This window comes from Hippocampus comes, unplaced genomic scaffold (genome assembly GCF_001891065.2).
Source record: "Hippocampus comes isolate QL1 unplaced genomic scaffold, H_comes_QL1_v1.1 scaffold155, whole genome shotgun sequence".
Taxonomy (NCBI): domain Eukaryota; kingdom Metazoa; phylum Chordata; class Actinopteri; order Syngnathiformes; family Syngnathidae; genus Hippocampus; species Hippocampus comes.
The window spans coordinates 2,290,826-2,317,702 of record NW_017804967.1 but is presented as its reverse complement, the minus strand read 5'-3'; the positions used below and the strand labels follow the sequence as shown (position 1 = coordinate 2,317,702).

Genomic DNA, 26,877 nt, shown 5'->3' with positions numbered 1-26,877 from the left:
CACATGTTAACTATAATTCAGTAGTTTTTTTTTTTGAAGTACTACACAAAATTTACATTTAATCTTTGAGCCAGTTTATCATTATTATTATTATTATTATTATTATTATTATTATTATAATCATCACTACATGGTGTAAAATGTTTATGAGTACTGCTGTAATACAAACCTTTTGTTCTTAGAAAATGAAGTACTTGGATTTATTTGAGCGTCCCAATAATTACATCATTTATAAATCGTTGAGCCAACAGCAGTCTGTGAACTGCTCATTTCCAAGTAATATTCTTGTCACCTTGCAGGAAGTAAATTTGCGTGCTGAGTTCGTTTCGCAGGGCCGCGAGCAGCATGTGAGCCACGCTTTCCGCCTTGAGCTCGTCCACGGAGCGGCTGGCCTCATCCATCACTACCACGACCACCGACGCCGGTGGGCTGAGCTCCCCGCGCCGCAGCCTCCCCAGCAGCTCCTTGTCCGGGATGAGCCAGTCCAGGGCCACCTCGGCGCCCTTAGACCTGCGTCGCAGCATCGAGTTCCAGTTGACGTTGCGGGACTCACTGACGTGCGCCAGGGAAAAGTCCAAGAAGGGTCTGCAGTCCAGGACCACGCAGCTGGTGGAGGTGCGCTCCCTAAGGAGGTGAACCAACTCGTGGCTGTTGATTTCCAAGGGCTCGCCGGCTGTCGTCATGGTCGGAAAAGGTAAATTAAGTCGACTGTTATAAAAATCTATGAAAAGTCGTCGCTGCGGTAACTAAAGGCAGTCAATCACAGCATTTGTTCCCTAGTTTCCAGTGAGTGACTTCAAACGATTTTCACTTAATAACAAAGTGAAAGCCCCGCCTTGTTTTCCATTCAGAGACGGCACTTGTAGGCGGAACTTCCAAATATGGCTTTACCTGTCAGTCCTAATATGGACGTCACGTCTTGTTTTTAACCAAGCCCGTGTGAGGTTACAGTATCTCGTATGTGGTTTTGCTGTCGAATGACGTTTGGTTGAGGGCTAGACTTTACCTGTCAGTCCTAATATGGACGTCACGTCTTGTTTTTAACCAAGCCCGTTTTAGGTTATCACGTATGTGGTTTGCTGTCGAATGACGTTTGGCTGAGGGCTAGACGTCATTAAAACAACATGCTCCAACGGAAACTAACATCGTCACAATGTTTTAGTATATTGTACTGGGGCATGTAGATTACAGATTTTATTTAAAAAACAGCTTTGTTAAATCACAATTAAAATAACATTACATAAACACAAATACCATTACAAATATTGACACATTCCAATTCACTCCAGCACAATATCACACTATCTTTATTGTTATCAATGTCTTTACTTCTGAATTTAGACATGCCATTAATGGTGTGTAGTCAGCATCTTGCTCAAGGAAATTTCGACATGTTTGGAAGAGCTGGGGTAGAATCCGCAATCTCTGGGCTGGGAAAGGACGACACCACTGAGCCATGCCACCCCAATATCTACAGTATCTAGCAACACATTTGAATTTTATGTGCTTTAGTTTTCCCAATATTCACAGTTAAGTACAGTGTTTAATCCATTTGTTTATCAATTTGGTGTAAAAAAAAAAGAATTACTATTTACATTATCTACCACACTTTAATTCCCATCTGTTACCCACATGAAACTTATTTTGCCTGCCTATCTCTCATGCCTTCCCTCAAAGGCCACACAAGTGACTCGCACTGCCTTCATGTTTCCACTTCCTTCCTCCTCGTTTTTCCTCCCAGCTGGCAGACCGGTAGTTCCTCAGCAGTACTCAGCTCACCCACTTTTTGTCATGTGCTTCCCCTGCTGCTGAGGCTGCAATGTCTGGCCACGCAAACACTGTCCGTCATGGCTTGTCAGCTGAGCTTAGTATGCATTTGCTGTAACCACAGCAGGAACATTGCAGTAGACATACCGCCTTGCAGTAGACATACCGCCCCCCCCCCCCGACCAAAAACTTCATACACCTATCCCAGCAGTCCCAACAGGAAATGAAATGGACCCCGCCTACTACACATCCTGCCACCCCCACCTCACCACAACCCCTTCTCCCACGTAGACATATCATCACCGCCTTTGTTCTCCCAGTGAGTGTTAATGGATTACTGAGACCAAATGACTCACATTTCACAGACCCCCGAGCAAGTGAGCAATGATTTTAGCGTGTTAATGGATGATAGCAATTACCTACGCAAGTACTCACTTCTTCATTTCCATTTGGCTGAAATGCTTCATAAGTGAGTGACTATCATGCCAAGCAACACAATACAGAGAACAAGTAATCCTGTGTAAGGGATGCATGAAAATATATTTTTTTGGTATTAGCACTGACATTTGAATACTTGCTGATTCCGAGTATCATTACTTGATAATGCCATTGTGCCTTGTCTTTAAAGGATCGTTCTGAAAATGACATCACAGTGCCTAAGGGCTCCTCTTGCGAAGATCACACGACCGAACCCAGAAAAACGTGAGCCGTGACGGTCGTTACCTGAACCCTTAGGCACTGTGATGTCATTCTCAGTCAACAGCAAGTGGGCAATACAAGGCATCCCCGAGATGGGAGAAAAATAGGTGGATTTTTCTCCTTAAACCGGAAGTCAAACCCCAAATTTTCTTGACAAGAATATGTTAGATAGAATAGAAATTCTGAATACCTCCTTCCCACATGGGGATTATCCCGGATTATTTGTATGGCGGGAGTACTTAATATCTGAAAAACACTGCAACCCAGATGCTGAGATCATCCAATTCGTATCGTGAACGCCCATGTGACCAGGCCGCCCACTCACCTCCCATATGGCTGGTGGTTTTCTGGAAAGCTTTTTCAGATTTTCTGACCTTACAATCACAAACAAATTTTATAAGATAGGCCAACACAATTTTACTCAGTTTACATTTACCTACTCTATGAAGTTATCGGCTGTTTGTTACAGAATGTGAGTAAAAAAACAGCATCACGACAAAAGGAACACATCAGACATGTCAGGGATAAAGTTGTGCAAAAATTTAGAGCAACTACACTTCCTATAAGTAGTGCACTTTATGAAGAGTGGCGAGAAGAAAACCACTGTTGAAAGACAGGCATGAGAAGTCCCGTTTGCCACAAAGGGGACACCACAAACCTGTGGAAGAAGGTGCTTTGGTCGGATGAGACCAAAATACAATCGGGTGGACCAGCGATGACAGCATGACAAGAAAACATCAAGTACATTTGAAATTTCCAATCCCACAAGAACCATTTACTGTGCACGCCATCTGGCCCACACAGAGGTGAATGTGTTATTTTCTTCCTCCACCCTGCTTCTCTGTGTCGCCGATGTTTTTCTTCGCTGAATCATCATCTTTCTGTGGGGAGGACACATACAATCATACACTCATATTTAAACCACAACTGTATAGCATCTTGGGGCCATTATAAAGGGCGTTATAAAACCTATGTTATAAAGGGCGCCAAAAAGTGTGAACCAAACCGCAGTGCTCTTGTTTGTCATCTTTTTCCGCGACTTACCCAATGACAACAATGAAGATGAGGCAACCTGCCAGACTAAGAGCCGTGACTACAGCCATGAGCGGAACCAGCGCGCCTCTGTCGTGTTGAAGTGATTCTTCGTCTTCAGGAGTCAACGCAGGCAGTGAAACGCTAGATCGATATGTTTCGGTTGGCGCTCGAGTGACTGTGAAGGATAAGAAATACAGCATTAAAAGTACATTGGTCAAATGGTATGCAAGGGTTTTTTTTTTTTTTTTTTACTTGTGACATCGAAGAATGCTTGGGCTTTTGCCACGCAGAAGTTCATGACATTTCTATCTACCGTAACTATCTATTTTAAAAAAGGAGCTGTCGAGAAGTGTGACTTTACAATTTACCAGTCAAGTGCACTGCAACTCGGTAGAACTCAGTCCCATCTTGGCCCGTCAGTGAGCACCGGTACGTCCCCTGATCCCTCAAGTGGAGCTGATTTAACACCATGCTAGACTCCTCCATTACTATCTTATATCCTGAGTTCGGACCATTGACCTGAATACACAAAAAAATAATGCCCAAAAAATTGGTAATAATAGTGTAAAAGTGGGACACATAATATACAGCAAGTTGAATGTCATGATGAAATGTGCCCAATATTCCCCCTTAAATTGGGAAATATCCTGTAACTGTAAAATTACACAAAACCGCAGACTTTGGTGGTGAAAGGTTTAATAAAAGTTTTATAATTACAGGTTGATTTTTATCAGGGATTATTTATTCTATTTTCCATACAGGTTTTGAAATACAAAAAAGAACAAACAGAAATGCGTCATGCCAGGAAAAAATCTGAGCAAGTTCGGGCAGAACAGACAAATGCCACGCATAAAGCCCAAGGCAAGAATTGAACCCACAGGCTTATAACTGTGAGGCAGATGTGCTGTAATCATTCGTGTTCCATAATATCCTATGGAAATTATTCTTCTTCCTTTTTCATTTTTCTTTCTTTAATTTTATTTTGTAACTTTTTTTCATCAACTTTGACTCTTCACCATTGGAAATTCCAGTGTATTTGGGCCAATCCAGCGGACCGTGCCGGTTGTGCCCAGAAGAAGTTAAAATGTATCAAATTAAGATTGTAATGCTTTTTTTCCTAATGTAATCCACATTTTCAGTCGTTCAATCTGTGAGTTGTAGGTTTTGGAATTTAAAAAGAAACTATTTCCATTTGTTTACATTTATTTTAATAATGTTACAAAGCAAATGGTACTAATTTGGTGAGATGGCCCATACATACAGTACATACTGTATAGTTATGACTGAAGACATTTGTGAGGATGTAAAGGCAGACCTTTGTGTCAGAGGTCCAGGTGTATGAGAGGCTCCCAAAAACAAGTGAATGCCATGGTTGGAAACAGTCCAGAAATGCATGTCCTCCCTCTTCAGCCTCAATCTGGTATTCTGCAGAAAGGGTGAGGGAGCCGAGGATGACAAGAGGGATGCTATTGGACTAATCTTTTTCACTCACATGGACAGGCAACACGGCACTTATTTGCACTCCCGTCACCACGTGTCCTATGTTGAGAAAAGGACATACTCTTCATACACGAGTACATACCACCACAATCCAGTTTGCCGGACGGAGATGGACAGCTGTAGATCTTGTACTTGCATGACATGCAATCCATTACCCGTCTCTGCAAGAGCCCTGAGTGCCAAACAGTATGCACACATTATGTCCAGGCCTTCAAACATAATTTTTTTGCGTCTGCAAAGAGAAGATCAAACTCACCACACTTGTTGGGGCACAATTCTGAGGGAAAGACAAACAAAAAGCACACATCTGATTCACCATTTAAGATGTTTAAATTATGTCGTGCACGCTCTCATATTAAAGGTATTTACTGTCAGCTATGAACTTTTTCAAGTGTGTGACTAAAATCTTCTTCCCTTGTTCAATGATATGAATGAAGTCTCTTTGAGAAAGTCCTGGGGAAGAAAAAAGCGGTTAGTGTCGAAGCATGCTCACTATGCTCATGTCCATATGTGCAGTGGAACTGTTACAAACGCAGTTCAGGGTGTTGGCTGACCTCTATTAATTTCTAAAGCAATTTTCCGATAGGAAATAATGTCACGATTATTAACTGCACAGGAGAATTTTCGGGTTGAATTTTAACATTATTAACATCTGTTGGGAGAAAAAAAAAAGTTCACCACTGTTATTGAGTAAACCGTCCCACCATCCATTTTCTATAGCGCTTGTCCTAAAACACAAAGTTCCACTGTCTTCCCTAATACACAGCAACAATTAGAATTTGTGAGTTCTCACCACTGTAATCTGCATCCAAGAACCGATTAAATTCACTCAGGTACTCAGTTTTGACTCTGTACAGGGTGGTCGGATCTAAGCAGTGAGACACAGGCCATTAACCACCATGAAATACAGAAGCTCGTGTTTGACATAACCAGAGAACCGAAATGAAATAATCATTTGGAAACTTCTCAAAATAAATCATTACTTTATATGTTTTGTTGGGGCAAATGTAGTTCTTACCTATGATGCCCTTCAGTTCCCGGCTTGCTTCCTTGTATTTGCTATAGACATTATCAATAATCTTTTCCCGTTCGATTTGCTTTTGTGGAGTGGAGGCAGATAAGGAAAAGTCTTCGTGCGTGTTCAAGATCTCTTTGTCACACTGCAGACAGGCCTCACTCACAGTGTTGCAGCACAGCATCAGTATGACTGCCCACCACTGCAGCATTCTCCCTGTTTGGTGGGGACAAATACATTTTGTTGTCAGGCAACATTTATCCATTTTTTTCTGTGTGACAGATTAGATTGATCGCAGGATGGCAAACATGAAAAATTCCAGGGCTTCCGTCATAGGTTTACAATTCTGCATGGTCTGTGTAAAAGAGGCTCTTCTTAACAGAGGACTATGTTGGACTGAATTTGGGGGGGGGGGGATATATGTTAAGCTGTTTTTCACCATTTCAGTTTTCCTGATATTTTGTGAGCTGTTGGAAGGATGGATATATTTGTTATTTAACACGACAGGTTGCAAATCGTTTGAAAATCTTAACTGCGGAACTACAATACCCCGAATCCACTCATATTCGATTGACGTGCGCCTGGACAAATCAGCGTCGCAGTTTGGTTGTTGTTGGGCGGGCACACGGAGCTGCAGTGCTGCACCTGCGCAACGCTTCGCGGATCTGTGCTGGAAGTAAAACGACATTGGGGACAAGTAAGCTTTTTCTGTTTTCTCTTTTAACCATCATTACATGACATGTTATGAGTTACACCTTCGTAGACGGCACCACCCGCATTGGGCTGCTATTCGATTGGCGTGAAAAGAAATTTATAACAGTTGACAGCTGGGGCGTCGTACTCTTGCGAACTATAGATTTTATGTTATATCTGGGCCTCTTGTAAAAAATAAAATACAACAACAAAAAAAGGGCAGGGAAGACGGGTTGACCAATTGTTCATGAAACCGCGTGGTTTCCGCCTTAAAAGCCAGAAGTGATATAGAACCACGACGACATAAATCAGTCAAGTATTACGTTCACATTGTTGCCAGCATTCTCTTCCTCTTTAGCTAAAAGAGCCTGTGCCGGGGTTCTCTCGGTTTACGACGAAGTTCCGATCCAAAGTCAGTGACGTAACCGGAATCTGTACGTAAATATGAAATCGCCGTGGCCTGTCTCCAACGCAGTTTTACTAGTTGTAATTACAGTTAAGCACATGTAGATAAAACATAGGCCATGAAGTAAAGGAATCAAATGAAAAACAAAAGCTCAAAATATACTGAGTGTACTTTAAGATGAAGCTACCCACTAAATCGATCTCCAACAGTACCTTTGAGCTTCATCAATCTCCTCATATTTCCTCTCTCTGAATATTAAATTCCTTTCACACGCACCCACCGGAGGTTAAAATGTTCAAATTCTCTGAGGATTCTATAAGTAGTGTGAATTTGTTCAGGCTTATCACACAAATGTACCATTACACCATCAAGGGTATCTACTATTATTTTGCAAAATGACTCTTGCATTGCTTCTACTGTATTGACATGGGTGCCTTCCTTCAAGGTTGGAACCATCCAACATGAAGACATTACCAAGGACAGGAAGGTAGACATCCATTCATCGTTCTTCCTCCGATTCCACGACTACTACAGGGAGGAAGCTCTATTTTGAAAATCATCATTATCCACCATTCTTTTCAGCTCCTCATTTACATAAAATTTAGTATGTACCAGATCGTTCCAGTGGCCCCAGGGGAGCAGCACCTGTCCGATGAGACCGGGGGCTCCCCGCTAAAAAAGCGAGGAAATCAGGAAGCCCGGCCCTTGGTCATTGCAAGCGTTTTGGGCTGTGTGTTGGTTCTGGCTGCCGTGGTGGCCTGGTGCTACTACTCGGCCTCTCTGCGCACAGCCCAGCTCATGAAGACGGAGCTGCTAGACCTCAACAAGGATGGTTTTGTAATTCGGAACCAAGCAGGCACTATTATATTCACCATGACCTTCAGGTGGGCTTCTCTTTGTGTGTGTCTGTAAAGTAGACTGTGTCATCTAGGTTAGTGTGCAAAAGTTAAAATTAAAAAGAGTGTATTGGAGCCACGCTCCCTGTGGAATGAGACCATTTTTTCGAGGAGGAATGTCAGGACATTCTTTTGAGGATGACATCCAAATTCTGGATAAGGAGGATCGCTGGTTTGAAAGCGGCATCTAGGTCAAACTGACAAGCTGCCTCATAACACAGAACGACATTTGAGGCAACATCTATTGTCTCTTCACAACAATGTCCTGACATCCCTTTCACGGGGAAAAAAAAAATCAACCAAGAAAGCCTTTTGGGTTAAATGTGAAACATCTTTCAACAAACAAAAAAAGTCGATTTGCCTCCATTTAACCTTTGCAGATTCTCTTTCAATGAAAATACAAGGTCATTACACACGCAATACATAACATGAGTTAATCCAACACACAAGCACACACACACGTGCAAATTTGTTGATTGAATAACAGTCCACTCTGTGTGTCCGAAATAGGTCAATGGATAATGGAAACTACATTGAACGAATGATTAGTAGCCCCTCTGGGAGAACATGGCTACTGTAGTCATGGCCTGAATCCAAATCTTCCCGCTCATAGCAGAAAGTGTTCTGTAATGCATCCGCTTACCGTTATTGTGTTGAAGCTATCCATCCATTCATTTTCAATTGAGCTTGTCCTCGTTAGCATCACAGGTGATCAGTTCTATCACTTGTCTAGACTTGATGTTGAATAAACAATCCTACAACAATTGAGGAACAACATACCGGTAATATCAATTTCACTACAGAGCGGAGTTGAGGAAAACTCTGTGACGGCGTTAAATCTGCTCAATACAACGCAGGCATTGAAGCAACATTTGGGTAGTTTCCCCCAATATATTTCAAGAATACAAATTTGCAAACAACCACTACTTTACACTCATATTTACGCCTGTGGACAATTTAGAAATTGAGAATGTAGAAAACCCTCACAAGCAGGGAGGACGTGTGAGTTTCCACACAGGAGGGAGAGTTGAAGCTCAAACCTTGAAACTGTGAGCCAGATATGGGCTATTGTTTAATTCACGTTTTGTTGCATGACATATTTAGTGCTGAACCAGTTCTCTTGAATGATCTGCAGGTCCGCCACACTGGATTTAGACTCATGCTCCAATGAGGAAAATATGCTAAGCTGCACTGAGTCAGATGCCGGCAAGATCAACTTTTTTATCCACACGGTTCGGTTGAAGGACACAGTGATGTGTTACCGCGTGCGCTGGGAGCCTCTGCAAGATAAGCGCACCGTGGAACACGCCATGGCTTGTAATGGCTCTCACTGGTACGGAGGGGCAGAGTCGGCCACCCAGCACTGGCCGATCAGCATCGAGGGCGAGCAGGAACCGCAGCCTTTCATCACGAGCGACATCTACTCAAACCGGAATGCCTTTGGGGGGATTCTGGAACGCTACTGGCTCTCGTCCAAGGCTGTGGCCATTAAAATCAACGATTCTGTGCCGTTTCATTTGGGCTGGTCTGAGAAGGACATGACACTTCACTTCCAGGCCCGGTACCAAGATTCTCCATTCAAACCACTGGATGGACAGCAGGCCTCACCAGAACTCAGCTACCGAGTGTGTGTGGGTTCAGATGTCACCTCAATTCATAAATACATGGTGAGTATTGACACCATCCATGCATCCATTAATCTGATCCGCTTATCCTCATGAGGGTCGCAGGTGCTGGACGTACTAACCAGCCGTCTTCGGGCAGTAGGCGGGGTACACCTGAACAGGTTGCCAGCCAATCATACGACACACATAGATGAACAACCATTCGCACTCACAATCACAATTAGCGACAGTTTAGAGTGTTCAATTAAACGAACATGCATGTTTTTGGAATGTGGAAGGAAACCAAAGTACCCAGAGAAAACAAACTGAGGCATAGGGAGAACATGCTCAACAAAGGAAGGCCGTAGCCCAGAGTCAAACCCATGACCTCTGCATTGTGAGGTTGACGTGCTAACCAGTCAACCACCGTGCCGCCCTGGCAACATACAGTCTGACAGTTTGAGTGACACCATCGACAGCAATTGTCAACAGGGATGGTTTCTGTAATTGGGATGTGATAATGGCTACCGAATGTTGCGACTGCTGAAAACCAATTTGTCCAAAAAAGGTTGTGCAGAAAAAGTACATTCTTGTTTTTGCTCCGTCAGGTGCGCCGCTATTTCCCAAAGCCGGTCAAGGTTCCTTCCGTTGAGGTGTTCAAGCACCCGGTGTGGTCCACTTGGGCTCTGTACAAGACGTCTGTCACCCAAGAGAAGTTACTGCAGTATGCCTCCGACATCACCAAACATGGCTTCACCTGCTCTCACCTGGAGCTCGACGACCGCTACACCGCCGACTACGGCGAGTTTGATTTCGACCCCCAGAAGTTCCCCAACGCCAGCGGCATGTTCGACACGCTCCGACAGGACGGCTTTCAAGTGACGCTCTGGACTCATCCTTTCATCAACTATGACTCCATCAACTTTGGCGTTGCCATTCAGGATGGACTGTTTGTGCGCGAGCCCGGCGGTGAGCTGCCAGCTCTCGTTCGCTGGTGGAACGGCATTGGCGGAATCTTGGACTTTACCAACCCAGATGCCCGCAGCTGGTATTCAGGCCAACTGACCAAGCTCAAAGCACACTATGGCGTGACCTCCTTTAAGTTTGATGCAGGAGAGACAAGCTATCTCCCTCAACAGTTTAGCACCCTAATCCCGCTGACGGACCCCTCCACCTTCACCCGCCGCTACACAGAGATGGCCATACCGTTTAGTGAGCGGGCCGAGCTGAGGGTGGGCTACCAGAGTCAGAACATCTCCTGTTTCTACAGGATCATTGACAGGGACTCGGTGTGGGGTTACGAGCTCGGCCTCAAGTCCATCATTCCCACAGTTCTGACGATCAGCATCCTGGGGTACCAATTTGTACTGCCTGATATGATCGGCGGGAATGCGTACCCTGACCACATGACAGGTACAAGATCTCTACGGCTTCGCGGAAATTAACATGACAGCAACCAAGCCCTGCCATGAATAGCATCTGCAAATTATTTACAAACAAAACAGAACATCTCAAATGCAGATGAAGAAATGCCATCAAGGAATTAAACATAACATGAAGATTCCTCCAGGTGGCGCTAGAATGTTGCTTCAAGATCTTAGACTTCGGCACTAAAAGAGGACATCCTAGTTTTTCAGTGAATATAGATAAAAACAAAATCGTAGACAGGCAAATGCTGACTCATCGGGGTGTTTGTTGTTAATCGTTTTTTCACTCACATAAATGATACACTGAACTTTTAATATAAAATGATGTATCGCTAATATTTATGTTGTACTTTAGGATCTATAAAAGACGGGTATGACCTGCCTGACAGAGAGCTGTACATCAGATGGTTGGAGCTGTCTGCATTTATGCCTGCTATGCAGTTTTCTATACCACCATGGTTCTATGACGATGAAGTGAGTAGAATAACACTTAATACATTTACTTCACATGTGTTTGTTGTACAGTATTTACTTGATATGAACTAGAGTGGGTCAACTGAAATTGTTATTCAGTATGTTTTTGTCCATTTTTTTTAAGTTTGATTTTCATTGTGGTTTAATTCGTGCACGTGAATGTTTTTAAGGTATCACAAAAGTACAACACGTTAGCGTGAAAGTAACTACGACTTGTCAAACTTCTTGCCTTGCACAAGGTCACCTCAGAAGCAGTCAGGAAGCAGGCTAGCATTTCTCCAACAACTAGATGCAAATTGATCTTTTTTTTATTTTTTATTTTTAAATTACATGTTCACAGCCGGGACTTGAACTCTCACCTACAGGCTCCAAAGCCCGAGTCCTTGGCTGGTTGTATCAATATATGTCTGATCCTATCATTGTGTTTCCTTTGATCTATATTTGTTTTCATATTTTGATATTTTAAACACAGATTATGATCCCGGAGGGGTAATTGATTGATTATACCCTGCTTTGCAAGAAAATGATGATAACTCGCATCTTTGTCCAGGTGGTGGACATAGCGCGAAAGTTCACAAAACTCCACGAGACCCTGGTAGCCCCCAGGGTTCTAGAGCTGGCCCACGAGGTGCTTAACACAGGAGATCCCATCATCAGGCCCCTCTGGTGGATCGCCAACGACGACGAGGCGGCTTATAAGGTCGACTCCCAGTTTCTGATTGGGGATGACCTGATGGTGGCTCCCGTGTTGGAACCAGGCAAGCAGGAACGGGACATCTACTTGCCTGCGGGAAGGTGGAGAAGCTACAAGGGAGAACATTTTGTTAAGGGTCCCAAGTACCTCACCGACTACCCTGTTGATCTGGATGAGATTGCCTACTTTACTTGGGTGCACTGAACTTATGCAAGCATTCGGACGGGCCTTCCCATGCTGTTTCCAGGTAAATGTGTCCATGAACACGTGCCAAATAAAAGCAGCAGTTTTGACATGACTGCGCTGCCAGCAATACAGCTGTTGAGAATAATAGTTTCACTATTTTGTCACCTCCTTAAAGTGATGGCCTAAGTCATTTTGACAAAATATTTATTTTTCTTCAACATCTCCTCATGAATGATGCTGGCCACTTCTGCTAAAGTCGGCTACTTCCTTAGTTAAACAGATCATTCAATTTTACTCCTGAAATAAAATTATTAACCGTTTCATGCACCCTGTAACCCGATAACATGATAAGCTTTCCACTGTAGTAACCACTGTCCCTGCAAGGGTTAATAAATGTAATATACTGTATTCTTCGGCATACAAGTCTGAGGGAAATTTATTATACACAAACCGAGAGCAAGAATATTACAGCTCGTACTCGCACCCAAAATCCCGTTCGGCTGAGTAGGAATTTTTGAACACCCCCTTTTCAATTCAATCTTATTCTGGATTTAGGGTTCACTTCAAATTTAAAAAAAAAAAAAAAAAACAGTCACACATGAAAAAGACAGGCATGCCCTATGTTGACTGCAGTGAACTAGTTCCAGTTGGACAAAACTTCCACTTCTAACAACAGAAAAGTTTTTCGTTTAAAGTGGCTTATCTGCCGATAAAATTTAACTATAGGTATGAAACACTGATTTAGCATGCAAGTCAACAGGCACTGGAATCTAATGGCTGCCGTACATGCCTCGCACGAAGCTGCGCTCCATTTGGACTGCTGCATGCAGGTCTCAGCCAAAGACTGAATGAAATTCAATTGTATTGTTCCATCCTTTTCTCATGTGCCTTCCAGACAGTAGTAAACGAACTCCGATCGTGTCATTGCTGCAGTCATCTACCCGGTCGGCGGAGGCTTCATCTCCTTAAATGCTAATGTACCGCACTGTAAGCTAACCAATGTGTGTCTTTATCATCAGTGTTGGCCACTGAACAAGTACTAAGTTCACCCTTTGACTTAAGTCATTGATTGAATGAAATGAAAGGTTAACTGTTGTTTTGCATAAATGTTGAATGTGATTTTCTTTTCGTATTCCGCTCTACATGTCATCTCGTTTGTGGATGAATGTACAGCAAATGCACTAAATAGGGGTTCTCAAAATGGATGGGTCGAGGCACCCCTCGGAGGGGAGACTTTTCCCCCCCTCAAGGATTTCTTGTGAATCCGAACAGTTTTGGTTTATGTTTGTTTATTGTTCCCAGAGATATGCACTTTTTCCAAATCATACAACAGTGTATTTTTTGTTTTTGTTTTTTTAAGTAAGTTTGAGGACCCTAGTTTGAGAACTACTACACTAACGTTCCTGCATCAACATTCCTTCACCAGTGGTGCCATTCCTTACTTTCTGCAAATAATCTCTCCTAATTGTAGATTGGCACATGTTGGTAGTTTTAAAAACAATGTGATTGTTACTGTACATTCAAACATGTTGGCGTGTGCGCCATGAGTGCTGAACATTTTCATATTTGTCTGATCCTGCAGTCATGACGGCAAGGCACACACCCACAATGCCTTTTCTTGAAAACTGCTACGTTCACGTTTGCCATATGCGTCCGATAGCCAAAATGAATCTTTTGTTATTTGCTCTTGTGTGTTTACTATGGTGCCAGGATAGAAATATTAATGCATGCAAAAAAGTGCTGGGATGTTTTCCGAACCCACTCACTGAGCAGGTGTGGAGGTTGAGCAGATTTGGTTCCTTTCACCCAAGGTTGGCCCAATTACTTTAAGTGCTATTTAAGATTGCAGTGAACTTCACAATGAGGAGCAATTAAGCAGATAATGCTGGTCTGCATCAAAAAATAAACTAGAATGACATAAGTATTTTCGAGATGAGTTTCTCGCACTGAAGACTGGCACCGTTCATTTTGCCTCACATGCTTCAGTTTGTGATGTCATTTTCAATCGACAGCAAATGGAAAAATGCCTGCCCCCCTGAGATGGAAAAACACTGGTGGATTTTTGCTGCTTAATTCATATTCCACAAATGCAATATTGATCGAAATGCTGTGTTTAGACTACTGGTGGTGCATGGAAAATATTGTAAAGAAAATGTTTGACTTGACTTTCCCTTTAATTTCCAGCCATTTTTAATGTCTTCAATATTTTTTTGTTGTCTTTATTCAATAGAGAATTGATGGAGCTTTAACCTGACACTTCAGATTTCATCAAGCTGTCTCACCTAATAAAGAAATGGGCATTTTTCTACCAAAGAGTCAAGTTTTCAGTCACAAATTTCCCATTGGTTTACGGTACACTGCTTTCTGGCGAAGTCAGTTCACAATATATAAAGTGACAGAAAACCTAAACAGATTCTTACAAACTCATTGCTCCTTTTATTTGACATCCAAGGTTTCTCAAGTTAGGAAACAAAATGAGTTCTTACCCTTGAAGAAAATCATGTCTTGGACCAGAGGTCCCAACCAAAGCTTCATCTTCATTGTGCTGCTGTTTATTGAAAGGCAATCAAGATGAGGGGAGAGTCAAGAGTTCAGTCATTACACTACAGGTGATCATAAAGTATCAAAGCGTTTATGTGTCAGGTTAAGTCCTTGATGATGTGTGTTCATGATGACACGCATTGCCAGTGTCATTTTCTCTTCAAATGAACAGAACACACAATCGATGCTGCAACATACGCATGTCTCCCGAAAGAGACAATTTGACCAATCCTCAATATTATTCCGCATCATCAGGCTTTTCAATTGTTAGCACGCAGTAAGACATCAAATAAATACATAAAAGGTTTGCTCCCAAGCTTTCCGTACCCATTATCTTATGTCAGCAAATCAATTGTTAGCATCCTGACATTCTATCAGTTTTCATTAGAAGGATGCAATCAGAACAATGTACAATCTTTAACGATGGAGAGTATTTGCGAAGTTCTTGTCAGACTTTGTTCATGTTTGCAAACATTTGTCAAACGAACGCCAGACGGTCGCCTGTACTTTTCTTGTCGTAAAGGAATTTTGAACATGTTCATTTTTTTTTCCTTGTGTCAAGAAAAAACACTAAAACTGCTGCCATAGGCGACGGTTACGATGTACAGTATATTTACTAGAAGCTTTTTCCGATCATCTTGACAGACATAAAAAAAAAATCTCAATCAAATAAATTCTGTCAAAGTTATTTGCGCATATACAAGGGGAAAAATAGTACATTATCAGACATGGTGTTTAATCTGAAAACCCTAAACAGGAAACTAAAATATTCTGGTGCGCTTGATGCTTGCGTCATCAACGCGACTGTGATCACATCACGCGCGACGCTGTGTTTTGAAAAATTGCCGGAGCCTTCCCGCAATTTTTTTGATAATAAAACCTGTCAACACAATCAAAGTTTATGGCGTCCGTGAAGGTAACAGTCGGCGGTTAGGATGCCTAAATCTCTGAAAGAGTCGCGTGTCTCTCAGACGTCCATCAGCAGGTACTTCGGAGGGGCGAGCAGTGGGACGCCAAAACCAAAAAGGAATTGTATTCTCCCGAAAGGCAAGGTGAGCAAACCATCATGTGCCACATGAGTGATTTTATCTCTTGCCCGTCTCACTGTGGCGGGCCGTGCATTTGGTAAGTGGTCTTACATTGAGGATTTACTTAATCCACCTCTTAATACCACTACTATCACGCCACTTACGTTTTAAGCAGTTCAGAATCAGCATTTCTTTAGTCCCATGACCAAAAAGATGAAAAATAAAATGCTTCATACACCAACAATGCTGGCTATTAAATGCATATGTGTGCAGATCGCTACAGATGTGTTCTGCTGGTCAAGCTTGGCTTGCTTTGACCAACAGTCCGCAGACTGAGAAATGCTGACGCTACTAATTGTGTGACAGCTAGCCGTGTGAAATGAATTCGAAATCCTTTTGACTAAAAAACAGTCTCGTTGCTTGGATAGTATAAGGTGCATCAGGTAGAACTACTGGCTCGGGAAGGGAATGAGACAAACTACAAGATGAAGAGAATAGAACGTTGGGAATAATTCAGATTAATTTCAGTGAACATACAGTGATGCCATGGAACTCTGCTCAACTCAATTCACAAGAAGCCGTACTTTGGCAGTTAGTAAACATTTCATTAAAAAAAAGATCCTTCAAGCTTTTTAAGCTCATTTGACGTTTACTGTATCACTAAATTTGGTCATGGAATCCGTTAAGTTTTCCAATACACTACCGTATTGGAATTTACATTGTAAATGTTGGTCAGTGCTTCTGATCTTTTTTAGGCCAGCAGAGAAGGCCTTCCTGGCCCCAATAACCAATCTCTGTTGTCGTATGTCACCCATGTTTTTGTTTTGTCCGCCCCACAGAAGCGTATCTCCCACCACCATGACTCTGACCTGCCTTCCAAACAAGCCAGGCTCTCCCTGCTGGTGGATGACGGAGGCCTTGAGACTGCATCCACTCAGAGCTCTGCAGGTGACTCTAATGGAGACATATATCAATGGGGACATGTACAGTGCCCTGAAAATGTATTTGCCCAATTCCTGATTTCTGTCACCCTTGGCAGCAATAACTGAAATCAAGTGTTGACAATAATTGGTGATGAGTCCTTCACATCGCTGTGGAGGATGTTTTTCATGGAAAAATGCCATGTGAACACGTGGACTGCACTTCTTCAGCACTGAACATATAATGTTATTATTACTATACATACATTCAGTATAAATAGAATATACAACATTTTGCCATCTGCTTTTACTGATGTGTTAGATTTTTGATATCATTACATTATGCAGTACAGTCAGTGTACAGTATGTGTATTATCCGAGTCAGAATTTTGTTATCATGACAACACGAATTCCAACAAAGCTATTCTTATTCCCGATTCAGAACAAAAGTCGCCACTCAGCAGAGGCCCAGGGGGTTTGTGCCCTTCAACCTTGGAGAGGCTGAAAGGCTTCACTTGCCCGACTGAGCCCAGTGGCGAGAGCTGTGATATTGTGACTCGTGTGAAGGAGGGAAGCGGTGGGAGTCATGGTGTCAAAAGTCAATGCATCAATGACCAACTTGCAGAGAAATCAGAAGATGAGCAGAGCTCAAAGCAGGTATCCCCTCTTTTTTGTCATAAATAAAATTAGGTTCTGTCTGATAAATATAATCACTGCATCTTCTATTTGTAGACGTTGAACTTCTCTCAGTTTGCCAAGCCAGGAGGACAACATGCCGAAGGAACGGCCACAGAGGTCAGTCTTCCATCAACCAATAGCGCCCTCTGTCGACGTTCAAAGAGTGCGTACACTCCTCTGGAGCAGCAGGTCATCCAGCTCAAGCAGCAGCACAAGGATGTCTTGTTGGCTGTGGAGTGTGGATACAAGTATAGGTTTTTTGGAGACGATGCTGAGGTAAGAAATCAATATTAGATATATTTCAACCGAGTTCGTCAATTACTTTTAACGTACATGTGTTGTTAGATTGCCGCAAAGGAGCTGAATATCTTCTGTCACCTGGACCACAACTTTATGACGTGCAGCATCCCCACACACCGATTGTTTGTCCACGTCAGGCGGCTGGTGTCCCACGGCCACAAAGTATGAATTTGGACTGCAAAGAATTTTATTTAGCATTACAGAAAAACATTGGCGCTCCACTGCTTTCCCTGCTGCTGTGAAGTATAGACTGATGTCATTACATGATTGTGATTTGGATTTATTTTTGTAGTAGTTCATATTAAAAAAAAAAACATTTTTTTTACATCAAAAAATCTAAAGCCTAAAAGTAATTTCATTGTTTTTCTTGATGTACAGTCTGCTTTTAATTTGACAGCACCGAAATATGCTGACAAGTGACAGTAAAATTACACTTCACAAGCCCCCATTTGTGCCGTAGGGTTAGTTTAAAGCCCCAAAGCCATTGTATTAACACCGCAACGTTGTCTTTTGCTGCACAGGTGGGTGTTGTCAAGCAGACTGAGACTTCCGCCATCAAAGCGTCAGGGGCCAATAAGAACACTCTGTTTGCCCGGCAACTCAGTGCTCTGTACACCAAGTCCACGCTGGTGGGAGAGGGTATCCTTTTGAAACGCTAACTGTTTGGTAGCGCGTGATCAATGAGTCTGTTAGCTTTATTCTAATACAACGTTATTGGCTTTTTTGGTTTGTTTTTAGCTGCAGCCTTCCTCGTCACTGTCAAAGCAAGCATAAGTCTAATTAAGCAAGACTAGAGTGCTTTAAAAGGGGCTTTTGAAACTTTGACTGGAATAACAGTTGATATACACACCTTTTTTTGTCCGTCCTATTTTGGTTGGGGTAGGGCAGTGGTGGGCAAATTATAGAGCGCCAAAGGGTGAATCCAAATGTGATCATTCACCAAAGTAATGTGCCCACCCCTGGGTTAGAGTGTGAGTTTATATATAGCCTTGCATTTCTCCAGCATCATTGTCCTCAACAGTCCACTGAGACGTCAATCCTGTGTGCAGTCCAGATGACATGGAGGGCGGAAGCCACAATGATGTGTCGGTGCCTCCTGACAGCATCCTCTTGTGTGTCAGTGAGAACTGGGACAAGTTGAAGAAGCAACTCACTGTGGGGCTGGTGGTGAGTTTGACTGGAGCACCTTCTGGTCTCATCCCTGCAGTCATCTACTTTATCTTTCTTAGTTGTACTTTGGCTTATTCGTAAATGCTACTTCCATCAACAATGAAAAACATCAACGTGGAATAGAATAAATCTATATATACCGTATATATCCATTGTGTCTTATGTCCGGGTAATTTGCAAATGCAGGCAGTTCAGCCCAGCACAGGAGAGGTCCAGCTGGATTCTTTCCCTGACAGTCAGTCTCGCTCCGAACTGGAGAGCCGTATCTTGATGATAAACCCCGTCGAGATCCTGGTGCCTTCTGACCTCTCAGCGCAGACCCAGAAACTGTTGGAGAGCATTATCAATGCCAGGTAGCCACCAGGGGTCGTTGTGGGCCTTCTTTTTTTTTTTAAACCACGCCACAACTTGTTCTTCATGAGTCTTTTCCCATTTTCCGCATCCCTCCAACCATTTTCTATAATGCTTCTCCTCATGAGTGTCGCAAGTGAGCTTGAGCCTACCACAGCTGATGTTGGGCTGGTCGCCAGTCAGTGGCAGCGCACATATAGACAAATAACCAGTCACACCCATGGACAATAACAATTCACTTCACCTATCATGCATGTTTTTGGAATGTGGGAGGAAACTGGAATGCAATGAACCGTTAATTTAATGGTATGTAAAACAGTAAATTCAGACACATTGATCCCCTCAGGGATGATATCAACACGTTTGCACATACACGTCTCTGTTATCTCTTGCCAAAAATTAATATGAAAATGCAGGTACATGTGCTGCCCAGCGTTGTGCCAAACGATGAGCCTCTTGGGGCTCTCTTTCATTGCATAAAGCACAAATGAAAATCAAACGACGGAGTGGGAGGAAGTGAAGTGGATTAGAATTGATGAGGTTGATTGGATAAATAGAGGGGTGCCTGCTGCTTTCTGCCTCTGCTGTCTCCTACCTGGTGCACATTTGTCATTCTTCACCCTCATTTGTGTTGTACTTTTCGCCTTTTGGGTGTTCATTTGTGTGCTCACAACGGCGCCTGCGGTCATTGTTTGAGCGCCACACAAGCAAGGCCAATCTATTAGAGCATCGTTTCCTAACGAATGTGCTGTGGCACTTTCGGATGCCGTGAGAGATCATCAGGGGTGCCGCAGGAAGTTATGTAATTATTATTTATGAATTACAACTTTATCTTTGTTCCATCATCTCTGCCGGCAAACAGTCCCACGGGCAAAAACAATAAAATACTTTTCCTTAATATTTCAGAAGGTATAATAAACCTCTGTATCCACCTGTTGCCATTCATAACAGAGTAAATCATGGCCGCCTATGAATATATCAGCTTTTGTTCAATTAAACAGGCCCAGATTTCACAATAACTCAAATTTGTGAGTTCATATTTTTTGTGACATTTGTCTTTGATGGTGCGCTGTGCGTAGTAATCTAAAATAGGTGCCCTGTCTCGATAAGGGTTGGGAAAACTGAATTAGAGCAGAGATGATAATATGTAAAGATTTGTTGGTTGTTAATTGTGGGGAATTGATTGCAGACTTGCATCTTGAAACTATTGCGGCACAATGGAGTAAATGAGCTTGGCTCCAGTGGGCAGTGATGCTCCAGATTCACTCTCAGCTAGTTAGCTGTCTGTTTATCCATGTAGTTTGTGAATTGGTTATCCTCATTAGGGTCGCAGTTGAACTGTTTTGGGGTGAAGGGCATGGGCACATTGGACTGGTCGATGGCTAAATCGCAGGGTAGGCCACCTTAACCACCTGACCACTGTACCGTCTAAAGTTTAGACTCTAAATTTTCTCTGCTCCTGGTAAAATTATTTGAGTAGGAATGATAAATATATATATTAAAGTAACTCATTAATCGATGACTGAGTCTTTTAATCAGGGAACATAATTGTTGGAAAGAAAAAATCCACACCAGTTTATCAAAAGACTTGTCATAAAAAATAAAATAAAATAAAATAAAAATTCAGATCAACCTTGCCAACAACCTTGACCTCTCCAGGGCCAAGTGGTGGCAGCGGGCCCCCTGGCAACCTGGCGTGCGCGTCCGCAAAGAGACAGGTAATGAGCCCCCAGGAGATTGGTTGGTATCAGGGTGCTATATTAGCGGTTTCACTCACCAACCCCACAGCCTGCGGTCACGAGTCAGGTTTGTGAGGGGAATTTGAGCAGGTGAAAAATCTCACTGGATGAGGCTTTGTGACACAACTGGTCTCATTTCTTTTTTTTTTGAAGATTTTTAAGTTGATAAGCAGATTCTATGAGGTGAGGCGGCAGTCATTGCCTGCAGGCCTGCAACTCAATATAAACGAATATAACGTTCATTACATGTCCAAATCTATTAAACATTACGCCATTCTAGATTTTGATAGATCGTTTAGAAGTTATTCATTTTGCTGCGCACTTCACACATGCTCTTTTCTCTCTCTCTCTCTCTCTCTCTCTCTCTCTCTCTCTCTCTCTCTCTCTCATCTGTCTCGCCCCTTTCTCCTCTGTGATAACCTCAGACATTGCAAGTGATGCAGTCTTCTAGTTGTCATTTTCTTTGTTGAATGGGTAAAAGAGAGAGGAAAAAAAGTTTCCCAGCATGTGTGTTTGAACGTGACAGGTGAAACCAAATACAAGACTGATGATCAGGAAAGTCAGCATCCATATTCACTCGAAGGATTTGGAGTAATCCCCTGGCATAATCAGTCATCGTCTAACGCATCATACTTTTAAAAATAGCTGCATCCTATCAGCCTTCCTGATATTAAATATGCATAAAATACCTGTTGAAGCAGGCTGATGTTTCAGCTTTACCAAGCTGACATTTCAAATGAGGCAAAACAAAACCACAATTCTTTTCTGTGAGCCTCAAACTCTTGGTACACTTTTACAACCTGTTTTATGTTTGGTAGAAGTGCTTCACAGAGCTCGACTGATCGATAGAAACTCACCGTTTGCTTGAACTGACTGCTTCAATGATTTATGGAGCTTACTGGAACAATAACATTGTTGCTCCCAGTCCGACCAGCGGCGGACTTGATGAACGATGGCTTGTGTGTGTGTGTGTGTGTGTGTGTGTGTGTGTGTGTGTGTGTGCGTGTGCGTGTGCGTGTGCCTGTGTGTTCGGAAAAAAAACAGCATCCATAGCCACATGTTTGCCTCGGTTGCCTTGGCAACAACAGATTGGACAAAGCTAGCGAGTCCTTGAAAGCAGCATTGCAGCATGAATGAATGAGATGAGATGAAGCGGCGGATATGCAATGTTTGTGTGAGTGTAAGAAAAGATGGCTTGAACAGTGACTTTTTTTTTTCTTCCCTTTCATTAGGTAGGAAAATGATATTTGCTTTTATTCGTGTCATTTTCTTCCAGTGCTCAGGCTGGTGACAAGGTGCGAGTTGAGAGGAGGGACAGCGCCCACTTTGAGTTTGCCTCTGCAATGAACACGGTCACTGAATTCTATTGCCACACACAGATCGAAGGTGTGTGTATTTGTGTTCCTTTCTTCTGCCTTATTATCGTGTCGTTTTACTGTCTTATTTATCAAGCAGAACCTTAAAACGCCACCACAATCCACTCCAGAATTCTTTTCAACCATAATCATTTCAGTGATGAGTGTCAAGTCAAATATCCACACTGTTACGCTTCACAACTTTGCAGACGCAAAGACGAGCGTGATTGGTCTGTCCCCAGCCCGTCTCCTCCGCCGCTTCGCCCTGTGATGCGCACAGTGCGTTTTCGGAATGACTAGTAAAAAACTCATGACTGGGAATGACTCGTAAATGCGTTTTTAAAAAAAAAAAAAAAAAGGTGGATACGTTACCTATGCATTATGTCACTATGGCGGCATCCTAACCAGATGCCCGAGCCACCTCATCTTGCACATCTGAACTCCTCCCAGATAATCCATTAAAAAAAAAAAAACGCAATACATCCATGTAAAGTAAATCCTTTAGATGCTCACTCAGTTTCATGACGGTGTTGGATAAGTAAAAATGTGCTTGTGTTGTCCAGGCTGTCGCTCTCTATGTAGTGTGGCATCATTGGACAGCCCGGTGATCTGCTGTTTAGGTCCTCTAATCCAATACCTCCAAGAGTTCAACTTGGACAGAGTGCTTCGAAGTGAAAGGTATACAAGAGACACACACACTTACGTCAAACCTCAGTCTGTCCATGAAGTTCCTATTTTTTTGTCTGCTAAAGATGCCAATGTGAACCAGGACCCTGTGTGGGCAAGGACTTTACATGAAGCAATTGGACAATGTTGTACTTCGGCCATATAGTGTGATAATTTCGTGTTATTCCTTGCAGCTCCTTCCAACGGCTGACTGGTGAGTCACAGGGAATGATCCTCAGCGCCGCCACACTCAGGAACCTGGAAATCCTCAACAACCAGGTGATTAATGTTTCTTTTGTGTTTTTTATTGCATTTTTTATTGCGTTCTCAATGTGACATTATAAAGTGACATGAATTGCAGTACTCAATTGTGGAGATATAGCATTTAACTGTTTTCTTACAATTAAGTTTTACAGATTTTTATTTATTTATTGCCCAGTAATACACTTGGGCGTACAGCATTAGTTGCCCCTCTCCCACTAAATGGTTTTTACCACTACAACATGCAGTTAGCTACATAGCTATGCCTACACCCTGAATTTGCAAAAATTTACAGTATAGACCAAATTCTCAAGTGATGAGGAACATGCCCAGTCACACTTAAATTCACAATCAAAAAAAAATATATATATATATATACACACACACACACACACACACACACACACACACACACACACACACACACACACACACCGGTATGTATATATATTTGTTGTCTCTAGTCATCAGATCAGTTTGTAATTTGTTATGCTCATTTAGAATAAGGATCCCCCTGAACATGAGCATCTTTATGGAACTTTACTTCTCTTAGCTGTTAAGATGTTGATGATAGGCATTCACTCCGTGATTTTGAGCACCCCGGAGGCTTGTGGACAAAATCTCGATGTCCAACAAAATCCGCTTTCTCTCCTCATTGCACAGTGGGCAGTAAAGATTTAGCGGCCGACTTAAACTGCTTCTCAGTTCCCAGCAAATTGCTCGGTGACAAGCTAGGCTCGCGTGGGCAATGGCTTTAAGGTTCGGCATGACTCCTGTGGGGCGCGCGGATGTCAAGCATCCTGCACACACATACATGCACACGCACAAAGTTTTGGTCCTAATCCAAGTCCTTTGTCCTCTTTTTTTTTCCCCTTTCCTTCCTTTTAAACAAAGCTGTATTCTGCAGTTATTCGTTGAGCGTGTCACATTCCCATTGTGTTGTGTGTTCAATTACAGACAGATGGCGGTGTGAGGGGCAGTCTGCTGTGGGTGCTGGACCACACGCACACTCCATTTGGGAGGAGACTAATGAGGAAGTGGGTGACTCGTCCGCTCACAGACCCACGGTGAGTACACGGCTTCTCGTACCTGCCAAAGCAACAGGTGATACTATAACCTGCAACGGTAAAGCCGCTTTAGCCACCCCAAGGCCATTTTGGGGGAAGGCACAACAATAGTGAAATGAGGAAAAGGGAAATCATAAAGATGGAGTTGATTCTGAAAAATGCAAGCCCAGATTCGAATGACAGTTGTTGACAGATCTGACGAGTTTATCCATTCCCATTGAAAAGGACTATTACAAGTTATGTACCGGTATCCTATTTTGTGCCTGGAACTCTAGGTCCATCTCGGAGCGTCAGGATGCAGTGCAGGAGATCCTGGAGTCCGATTCTCTCACATTAAACTCCACAAGATCCCTGCTGGTGCATTTGCCTGATCTGGAGAGAGGAATTTGCAGCATATTCAACAAAAAGGTAGTCATTTTAAAATAAATACATAAAGGCACTGATTCACCGGGAGCAAGAAATGGACACAGACATTGAGAAAAAAGAGAGCGAGAGAGAGACTTGAAAAGACAAAGAGACTGAGAGTGAGAGAGTCACTGAGACACAGACACTGAGCGGGACATACTAAAAAAAGAAGCTGTGATAGTGGGAGACACTGAGTCCATTGAAGAGAGACGGCGAGAAAGAATCTTGAGAGACACATGGACAAGTCAAGAGACACCTGAAAGAAAGCCACACGGGTGACACCAAGAGATTACCTGAAAGTCTCACGCAATCTCATTTCCCATCTGACTCATCTTTCAAATGTCAGAGGGTCTCGACCACCCATCTGGGTGTTCAACTTTTTAATCCTCCATATAGACAAAAACAACATAAATGTCACTCAGCGCACACGCACGGACACACAAACAACGACGCTAATTCTCATGTGGGCTCTCTGTAGATAAATAGGACCGTGTGTAATGGCTCGTATCCCTGGCTCCGCTCATGAGGGGACGCGGGGGATGTCATACTATTGGGATGTAGTGGCTCTACTTCTGCGTGTTCCAAGAAGAACTCATCTAAGGGGGCTGCTGACATGAGGGGAACCTGTAAAGCAGCAGTGTGTGATTTATACCTGCAAGCTTTGTCCCACCGTGACTCTCATTAACCCTTTGTGACGCAGAAGTCCACTGCAATTTCACTAATGGAATCATAAAGTGCAACAGCTTCGCTTCCCAAGAGGCATGCCCATGCTGTGCGTTGATAAATCAATACTCTTGATCTAAACTGATCACAGGTTTGGCCTTTAAAGCTGCCAGCGCAAATCACAATGTAAACAATGCCATTACATTACTTGTTGTCTCAATAACAGTTTATTGGCTCAGTCATATGCCGATTAAGCTATTTGGCATATGAGGGCTTTGTGTGTCTGTTGACAAAATAGAAATTCAAAGCACAATTTTTCTGTCAGGCAGCTTTGGGCAAAGTTCCGCATCGTTAAGGGTTAATGTGAGCCAACTATTTTGTCCATGTGTGAATGTATATCTTTTTGGGAAAATAAGCACTGCATTTTCAATAAGAAGTCATTCGTTTTCAGGAAGCTTAGCAATGTTGGGAAAATAAAGTTGTTTACTTTCGAGAGAAAAAGTTGTGTGCTGTATTTGGAGATAAAATATGGAAATGATTTTCTTCCCGTAATATTACGACTTCACTTGACAAACAACTTCAAGAGTCAAGTTTGCAATTGTGTTATGCAAACCTTGAATAAATCAGGCCCGTGATTTTTTTGTTTTCTTTTTGTTTTAGTATGGCTTTAATTTGCTTTTCTACCAAATAATACTTTGAAAAGCAACATATTTTGTTTCTAGGTCCCCTTATAGACACAACAACATAGACTCTAGCAGAAGGAAGGACAATTGTAAGAAACGAAAGAAAACTAAATCTTACTTAAAATCCTGTCATCAAGGTATTGAAGTAAATTTCCATCTGCTTGTTTGCTGATTGTTTAATGATTTAATCTGCTGAAACATTGTGTTGAAACACTTCTCGGGGCTCCAATGAGACACTGCCTTTTTCTTCCTAAGCTTCAATATCAGGCGTAGATGAAATATATTGCACTCAATGATTATGCGTTGACATTTTATCTCTGGTATCAAGTGCAGATCAGATTTAGTGTGCTAATCTTGTTGTCTGTCGGCACAACAGTCAATGAAAAGTGAAGGGAAAGAAATAAAGGTGTGTGTTGTTTATTTCGAACATTTATGATTGAAAAAATGTGTTGTAGTCGTCCACGCAGGAGTTCTACATCATCATCAGCAGGCTTTGTCGCCTGGCACTGGAACTTCAAGCCCTGCTGCCGGCTATTAGAGCGCAGATCCGCTCTGGGTTCATTCGAGGACTCCTGGTGGACACCCCGGACCTGCTGGCCCCAGCCCACGGCTTCCTCAGCGTGCTTAATGAGAAGGCAGCCAAGTGAGTATTTT

General features: G+C 42.7%; 4 protein-coding genes and 1 long non-coding RNA gene across 8 annotated transcripts in view; 3 read left to right on the top strand and 2 right to left on the bottom strand.

The window, feature by feature from the left end:
- dusp2 (dual specificity phosphatase 2) overlaps window positions 1–825 on the bottom strand; it is a 5,847-nt gene extending 5,022 nt beyond the window's left edge. Inside the window, exon 1 of the mRNA XM_019888560.1 lies at window positions 293–825. Coding sequence (XP_019744119.1) covers window positions 293–683 — 391 coding nt within the window. The 5' untranslated portion in view covers window positions 684–825. The remainder of the gene's footprint in view (window positions 1–292) is intronic.
- A 1,484-nt stretch (window positions 826–2,309) lies between these two features.
- izumo1 (izumo sperm-oocyte fusion 1) lies at window positions 2,310–15,138 on the bottom strand. 3 transcript variants are annotated; one of them, XM_019888487.1, is made up of 11 exons: window positions 14,883–14,958; window positions 6,566–6,686; window positions 6,020–6,232; window positions 5,795–5,869; window positions 5,371–5,454; window positions 5,258–5,278; window positions 5,084–5,173; window positions 4,817–4,926; window positions 3,870–4,020; window positions 3,511–3,676; window positions 2,310–3,347 (listed from the first exon to the last, which is right to left on the bottom strand). In XM_019888487.1, exons 3-11 carry the CDS (start codon window positions 6,225–6,227, stop codon window positions 3,242–3,244), a joined length of 1,011 nt encoding a protein of 336 aa, XP_019744046.1. In that variant the 5' UTR covers window positions 6,228–6,232; window positions 6,566–6,686; window positions 14,883–14,958; the 3' UTR covers window positions 2,310–3,241. The 3 variants fall into 3 exon arrangements, with proteins under 3 accessions (XP_019744046.1, XP_019744040.1, XP_019744032.1); XM_019888481.1 differs by lacking the exon at window positions 6,566–6,686 and having other exon boundaries at window positions 14,883–15,138; XM_019888473.1 differs by lacking the exon at window positions 14,883–14,958 and having other exon boundaries at window positions 6,566–6,709.
- LOC109526917 (uncharacterized) lies at window positions 5,221–14,704 on the top strand. The gene is made up of 3 exons (XR_002170435.1): window positions 5,221–5,231; window positions 5,394–5,396; window positions 13,669–14,704. It is a non-coding gene; the product is annotated as an uncharacterized LOC109526917 (long non-coding RNA).
- Window positions 6,634–14,704, top strand: LOC109526878 (uncharacterized family 31 glucosidase KIAA1161-like). Of its 2 annotated transcripts, none has more exons than XM_019888456.1 (7): window positions 6,634–6,713; window positions 7,561–7,999; window positions 9,147–9,678; window positions 10,224–11,028; window positions 11,398–11,516; window positions 12,067–12,457; window positions 13,767–14,704. In XM_019888456.1, exons 2-6 carry the CDS (start codon window positions 7,722–7,724, stop codon window positions 12,412–12,414), a joined length of 2,082 nt encoding a protein of 693 aa, XP_019744015.1. In that variant the 5' UTR covers window positions 6,634–6,713; window positions 7,561–7,721; the 3' UTR covers window positions 12,415–12,457; window positions 13,767–14,704. The 2 variants fall into 2 exon arrangements, with proteins under 2 accessions (XP_019744015.1, XP_019744023.1); XM_019888464.1 differs by having other exon boundaries at window positions 6,671–6,713; window positions 7,561–7,602; window positions 7,698–7,999; window positions 12,067–14,079.
- A 589-nt stretch (window positions 15,139–15,727) lies between the features above and the next one.
- The window catches only part of msh3 (mutS homolog 3 (E. coli)), a 28,753-nt gene continuing 17,603 nt past the window's right edge, over window positions 15,728–26,877 (top strand). Inside the window, exons 1-14 of the mRNA XM_019888742.1 lie at window positions 15,728–15,989; window positions 16,805–16,913; window positions 17,328–17,542; window positions 17,618–17,839; window positions 17,909–18,025; window positions 18,385–18,502; window positions 18,894–19,030; window positions 19,220–19,386; window positions 22,400–22,509; window positions 23,042–23,156; window positions 23,339–23,423; window positions 24,363–24,472; window positions 24,748–24,880; window positions 26,679–26,866. Coding sequence (XP_019744301.1) covers window positions 15,873–15,989; window positions 16,805–16,913; window positions 17,328–17,542; window positions 17,618–17,839; window positions 17,909–18,025; window positions 18,385–18,502; window positions 18,894–19,030; window positions 19,220–19,386; window positions 22,400–22,509; window positions 23,042–23,156; window positions 23,339–23,423; window positions 24,363–24,472; window positions 24,748–24,880; window positions 26,679–26,866 — 1,943 coding nt within the window. The 5' untranslated portion in view covers window positions 15,728–15,872. The remainder of the gene's footprint in view (window positions 15,990–16,804; window positions 16,914–17,327; window positions 17,543–17,617; window positions 17,840–17,908; window positions 18,026–18,384; window positions 18,503–18,893; window positions 19,031–19,219; window positions 19,387–22,399; window positions 22,510–23,041; window positions 23,157–23,338; window positions 23,424–24,362; window positions 24,473–24,747; window positions 24,881–26,678; window positions 26,867–26,877) is intronic.